This window comes from Thunnus albacares, chromosome 5, assembly GCF_914725855.1.
Source record: "Thunnus albacares chromosome 5, fThuAlb1.1, whole genome shotgun sequence".
Taxonomy (NCBI): domain Eukaryota; kingdom Metazoa; phylum Chordata; class Actinopteri; order Scombriformes; family Scombridae; genus Thunnus; species Thunnus albacares.
The window spans coordinates 7,202,148-7,209,123 of record NC_058110.1 but is presented as its reverse complement, the minus strand read 5'-3'; the positions used below and the strand labels follow the sequence as shown (position 1 = coordinate 7,209,123).

The 6,976-nt window shown below is 39.2% G+C and overlaps 1 protein-coding gene across 2 annotated transcripts in view; it reads right to left on the bottom strand.

Moving 5' to 3' along the window:
* The window catches only part of chchd6a (coiled-coil-helix-coiled-coil-helix domain containing 6a), an 84,831-nt gene that overhangs the window by 21,428 nt on the left and 56,427 nt on the right, over positions 1–6,976 (bottom strand). For both annotated transcript variants that reach the window (XM_044352248.1, XM_044352249.1), the window contains one exon: positions 4,819–4,954. In XM_044352248.1, coding sequence (XP_044208183.1) covers positions 4,819–4,954 — 136 coding nt within the window. The remainder of the gene's footprint in view (positions 1–4,818; positions 4,955–6,976) is intronic.

The following is a 6,976-nucleotide window of genomic DNA, read 5'->3' as shown; positions in this document are numbered from 1 at the left end:
TTGGGTCTTTCTATCTCTCTCTCATCTGACAGGCAGCTTTTAACTTTAGGAGTAACTCCCTCGGTATTAGACCCAAAGCCTGCCCACAGCAGGGCTCCGTATATATATATGTGAGAGTGTGTTTGTGTGTGTGTGTGCGCGCCTCAGTAGCTGGCCTTGCTGAAGGGGAAAATAACAGCATTTAAAGTTTCAGAGGTCTCAACTTGCAGCTGGACAGATTCCGACCTTGCTGTAGCTCCACATACATCTGTGATTGGACATGCTGCTGTAAGTCATCTTTCTCTGTTTTTTCCAAATCTCTTTTGCTGTTTCTACTCTCCGTATAAGCTACCCGTTTTTACTCACCATTCAGGTATTTTTACTCCTTACTTCGTGTTGGTCTTGCTCAGGTTTTCCAAATCTCCACTTTTTCCAAATCTCTTCTGTACCTCTCTTGCACATTCTGTCATTTTTCAATCTATCTTCTCCTCTTTCTCTCCTCTCTCTATAGTGAGCCAAGCTGCTGACATTGATCAGCATCAGAGCCGGGCTCTCTCTGACGCTAAATGACTTGAGAATCCCACCAGGCATACAGACAGTGTCAGCGTGTGTGTTGTGTATGTAGTCGCATCTGAGAGTGCAGATAAATGACTAGAGAATCCCACCTAGTGTCTGGACAGTGTTGTATGTGTTACATCTCGCAGTGGCAGTGTCACGCTCAGCCTTTCAGAGGATAATGACTAGAGGTTGTTTGCTCCGTCTCTGTAGGGCCTGTGGGATCCTCCCCTCATTTGCCATCAAACACGCATGCACATACACACGCACACATAAGGATGGTAGTGTAACCCAGCGGGAAGACGTATGTGATGTGCAGGCCTGCCCACTGGCCCGCTGTGACACTGATCAAAAAGCATCACAGTTGCTTCTGTTAAACTGGAAAATCAAAACAAGAACTGGACCAAACTCAGTCCCAATTAAGTCCTCTTTCACGTATTTAAAATCTCAGGAATGAAAAGTCATCATCTGTTTGCTTTTCCCCATCTGAGGCTCATTTAATTCTAAACTTTGTTCAACAAAATAAGCAGTTGTGGTTTAGTCTGTTTCATGGTCCAGGCCACTCCAAAATTTCAACTTACAATCACAATGTGGAAGACATCATTCATTGGCTTTGCTTATAAATAAGACGAAAACAGAAGTGAAAATGCATTTTCCCCGGGCTCACAAAACACAAAACAAAAATGCAGTCATTTAATATGCATTACAGAGAAGAAGGAAACAATGGTGTGTGTGTTTTTTTTTAATGGACACAGTAGAATTATCGCAGCATCAACATTCCCCCATGTTTGTTGGACTCAAACATTTACATTTTAAATAATTAAATATGAATAATAACGATTTTTGCTGCATTTCTCCTTTATAACATTATACAGGCAAAAAGGAAAAGGTAAGAATGAGCTTTAAGGGCCATGAGCTGCATTCAAACTCAAGCGCATAATAATCTATTTAGGTCACGAATAAATGACTTATCAATAGTTTTATAGCACCGATCTGACTCTGTAACTGCTGAACTGCAGTTGCAAGTCAAAGAAAATATTGAACCCAAATGTTAAGCTTCACGTTGATGTCATGATGGCGATATTTCCTTGGTATCAATGGGCCTCATGTACGAGTGATTTAAGAAAATGTGGCATTCATTCATTTTTTCGTACTTAGAATTTTATCTTCTGTACAAAAGGAATTTATGAATGGTCCAAACTGTTGTACAAGTCCTGAACAAATAAGCAATCTGTTACCTGTTACTTATCACCGCGGGTGTAATCCCCCCTCCAACTACAATGTGGGTTGCCATGGCAGTGTTGACTCCACGGGAAGTGAAGACTGCAGAAGCGGTGATATAATTACTACCTTCGCTGAAATTTTAGCAAAAATATGAGAGATATTTGTGTCTTTTTATCTTTGTGGTGAATGAAACTCTCAAGACTTTTATTTCTTTGAGCTGATATTCATTTGGTGGCCTTCAGTCAGTTTGTATCTGACATCGATTCAGCTGTTTCTCTGCTGTGGTGCTGAATGAACGGTAAGAGACAAAGTTGACATGATAAATGTCTAGGTTACCAACTAAACTACAGTATCTCAGAACTTTTGTTAACTCTTATTATTTCACAGTGACAGTTTTTAAAGACACAAAACGGAGGAAGAACTTTACAAACTTTCAGATTCACAGGGTGAAAGTCAGGGAGATGCCTCGGGGCTAATCAAGAGGAAAGACCTTGATGTGTAGGTTCAAGAAGACTGCAATACAGCAAGCTGCTCACACACCACACACATGTACACCTATTGTGTACCATCTCTTTAAAAGACAGTCTTCAAAGAATCTTCACTTCACTCCTCATTATCTCAGCTAATACGACACACACACACACAGACACATGGCAGTCCTTGTAAGGACATTTGGCTGTCGTAAGTGTAGAAATACAAGAACACAAACATACGCTTAGATGTGTGTGTATATAAATGTGTGTTTGTGTCTGCACGGTGTCATACAGCACAAAAACAAAGGTTCAGATGCTATTGAAAGTGCGCACACGTACAGGCATCCATGCACACACTACATTAGTGCAAGAGGGGATGAATGAAGTTTCAGCGAGCTGATTATCACATGGTGTATTACTGTATGCCAGGGGAAGCTTCACTGCCCCTGATCAACGCAGAGAGGATGTGAGCAGAGAGCAGCATGAGGCTTTGCGGTACGTTGTTTGAGTACATGATGAGCAGCAAATGCCTCTACTGTACAAACTTTGGAAGTGCAATCTTCCAATATTCTGTCCTTCAACTCCTCCTCCTTCTCCTCCTCCTCCTCCTCCTCCTCCTCACATTTTCTCTCTAACTTTCTGTGAATTTGTAACTTAAAACTGCTGCAGTGATGCATATGCTTGAGGAGCTCGTCTTTGCTTTTGATTAATACAGCAGTAGGTCCAACTGAGTAATGTGGAATGCTGAAAAGTGAAATACAAAGGCTAGATTTTACTGAGTGCATGAATAAGTAACTAGCTTTCACCGTGGATAAAATACAAGAAAATTCCAAAGAGAAAAAAGCGAGATCTGTTAACTCAGTGGACACATACTGTAGCTGATAACCTGAGTCAACTCCTCAAGAGAAAGACAAAGACAAATCTATATCTACTGAAATTACATCAGCTCCAAAATCTGCATGAAACCATACTGAGATTTCCTGCTTTGCCGGAATTTATGTAAAGTTTCCAGTCTCCTCTGATTCACAAAGCTAGCAAAGTAATTAGGTCTGCCTTCAAATTTCTAGTCTCACATCAATGTGTTGTGCTTTTCTACAAGGTTAAACATCACTGCAATGCTGTGCAGTAGATTTCAAATCTCACTTCACAGTTAAAATGACACCAGAGACCATAGTAAAAAAAAATATGGTGAGGAAGCAGATGTATACATAAAAATGCAATGTCAGCACTCTAGTTTATGGTAATTTGAAAATTATATCTCTCAATAGAGATCAGACGGATATTTTACTCTCATAACCTCAAAAACAACTTTCCCTTCCATTACTGAATCTCTGGGTGACAATGATGTGACTGCTAGGATGAGAGGAAAGTGAAAATATGTTGTATGCACAAACATTTTCAGGCTTAAAACCTATGTTGAAAATACCCGTCTTTAATCTTTAGTAGATTTAGAAGTTTAGAAGATGTGCTTTTTTTGTTAAAATACAATGTGTATATTGTGTAAATATTTGCATTTTCAGTAGGCTGACTCATATCATCAGCATCATATATAGTCTGTCCTCCTTTTTGCTTTTATGAGGGAATGGGTTAAAGGATGAGTTTTAAAACTTAAAAAGTAAAAACCCAATCCAAAGCAAATAAACAAATGTAGTCTCTATGAAGATTATGTAATCCTATTTACAGTCAAACCCTCCTTGTATCCTAATGATGAAACTGCAGACATTATATCTGCGTCTGACTGGATGACCCACTCTAGTTTACTTGAAGTCAAGCGAAGCACTTCCAGGAATTCTGATTTTTGCAATTTTGAGTGAGTTTTCTTCGATTCAAAATTTAATAAAACATATATATATATATCAAAGGGCAATGTTAATGTGCTTCAGTGCAGTGGTCATATTCAGAAAACAGCAAAAATATAATGAATGCTGTCTGGGAAAATAGCTGCTTTTACATTCACTTTCACTGCTTGTTTTCAGATGATAACCTCTTTTTCTTCACTAACTTTGAATTATTTTGTGCTTGTAAACTACAAACCAAAAAGCTGCAGAGACTGAAGACATATTTGACTGTGTTTGGCTTTGAAAAGGTGTCATTTTCTGTATCGGAAGGGAAACAAGTTCGGTAGTGCTGGGGAACTTGGATTTCGTACTTTTACATCAGACATTCACTCTGAAAGCAGTTTCTAATGACAAGACTTTTCTCTGTGTAAAACCTAAAGTGACAGCACTCAAAATCCTATCAATCTGACTTTTTTGTTCATAACTCCCCCAGAATAATCTTGAGAACATGAGAAAAAAAAATGGATTTCTTACTTTTACATCAGACAGTGGTGCTCTGAAAATAACAACATATCTCTCCGTGGAAAACTTCAAAAGCCACCACTCATACTCGAATGTTATGTCCCAAACCTCTATCTACATAATTCAGGAATGATCTAAGATTTGTTCCGACTTCATGGGTGTGCTGACACAATAATTACAATTTTCAATGATACTTTTATTCCAGATATATTAACTACATTATCTATTTATCAAATCTTCCCTGATATTCAAATTCCCATCCCTTCCAGATTTGAGAAAACTCTCACCTTCTTTGCAGCATCGATACACTGCATGTATTCTTTGGCCAGGTCTGCACACTTCAGGGTCTGCTCTCTGTTCCCCTTGTAACAAGATAAAATCTGGGCCTGCAGGCCGGGACACACTGGGTCGGTGCTGCGCGACCTGCAAAAGACAGACACAGATGTAGAGAAAGATGGAATTATGTTTGGTCTCCACTTTCTCACTGACAGTCAGGCTTGCAGAAACATAATGGAGACTGGTAGAAAAAACTAGAATCACTAAAAACGTTAAAAAAAAGCCCCTCTGCAACTGATTAGCATCCACATCTAAAGTTTGAACATTGAACCAGATGCACCATCTACTGTAGATCAAAGTTTCACACATTCATTTGGCTTGGATTTGTTGAAGATTCTTATTGGTAGGAATAAAAACTAGTCCATCATGAACTCAACAGGTACATCAGCACCTTCAATCAAAATTGTGAAGGAATAACTGTTTTTAAGCACAGTTCTTAGGGTCGTAACAGGCAGCAACAGGCAGCTGTTTTCAACAAAAAAAGCTCTTAGAAAACCACATACCTGCCCAGCAGCAAACAGTAGACAAACACAGCTGGGTGACTAGCTGGTGAACATAGTGAAGCATTTAGCAGCTAAAAAGCCAGATGTTTCCCCCAGGAGTAGGTGAAGACAAAAACAAAGTTAAATGAGAGTGTAGATTGGGCTTAAATTCATGAGGTGGCCACAAACATGGCTCAAAATGAATATTCACTTAAGTTCACCAAATCAACTTAAAAAGTGATGTGTCAATGTTGTGTTCACATTGTTCAAGTGACCAAAAAAATCAATTAATGCCTTACAACAATTTGACAATAGCCACTACGATGTGTATTAATATATAACTTTAAAAACTTTAAACTGGTGCAGGTAACAACCTCCTCCAACTTAACGCATGTCTTAAGGCTTGACTACACAGGAGGAGCTTCAGCCGTGTTTTTCAGTCGTCCATGTCACATGCGTTTTATAAAACATCCAAACAGGCTGCATAATCATCCGTGACCCGAAGTCTGCTTTTATGCTTTGCTGTGATTATTGTATCGGGCTCTGAGTGATGCCAAAATGTGGGTGACCTACACTCAGTACTGCGCCTGAATGCATCCTGTGTAGATGAAGATGGATGACTGAAGCTCATGATGCTGCTTTCACTACACAGCCAGTGTAGACATTTGTTAGCCACAAAAGAACAAAAAAAAAAAAATCTGTTTAAAAAAAAAAAAAAGAGGTAGAAAAATCATTCACGAGAAATCAAAGGCCTGATTAAATGAGGCAGGACAAAGACAACTAAAAAACAATTAACATCTCCACCCACTGCAACCTGTTTAACAACCTATGGTTAGTATAGTACGTGCTTCCTTGCAAATCATGCAATTAGTGCTAAATAATATTTAATTGAGTGGATTGGATCTTTCTGATCAAATACAGCAGAAAAGTGTGCTTTGATAGATTGAATTAGCCATGTTTAATTTGATATGTGGGCTGTATTATAATTGGTCTTTGACTGTCTGTCTGTGTGATTGTTAACTATGACAGGCTTGCTGCTTGGGTACCTCACTGTAATAGATTCTGACTGATTGAAGCAGACACGAGCAAGTTATGTACGCCCACGCAGGTATGGAAAGGCACACGCACACAACGTACATCAGTCTCCTCTACACGGCGCCCGTGCATACACATTTCCTCTGTGAGTAGCATTTAACACCGGATTTAATTGAAAGCCAAATTAAAGGTTCTTTTTGGCTTTGATTCCCAAAGGAGAGCTGACCCCAGCGTTTCAATTACAGCATATCCATATCCACACTGGTGCACACACACACACACACACACACTTTATCATCAGCAACAGTATCCAAGATGCAATGACTGAGTTTATCTGAGCATGGGTGATAGGGGTTAAAGGGAATAATGAACAGAGACGGAGAGAAAAACATATAAAGGAAGGAAGTGAGATCAAACGATATGGGACGAAATAAAGCATCCATTAGTGTTCTCTCACAAAACCATTTTAAAAACATGACGGCCTATCAGATTACTCTTTTCCCCCCACCATCTCCAATGGTTTATCTTGCCTGTTTAATGGGTCTTCTTCCTGTCTTCTCTCCAACTTGGTCTATTTTCTTACTTTTCTTTC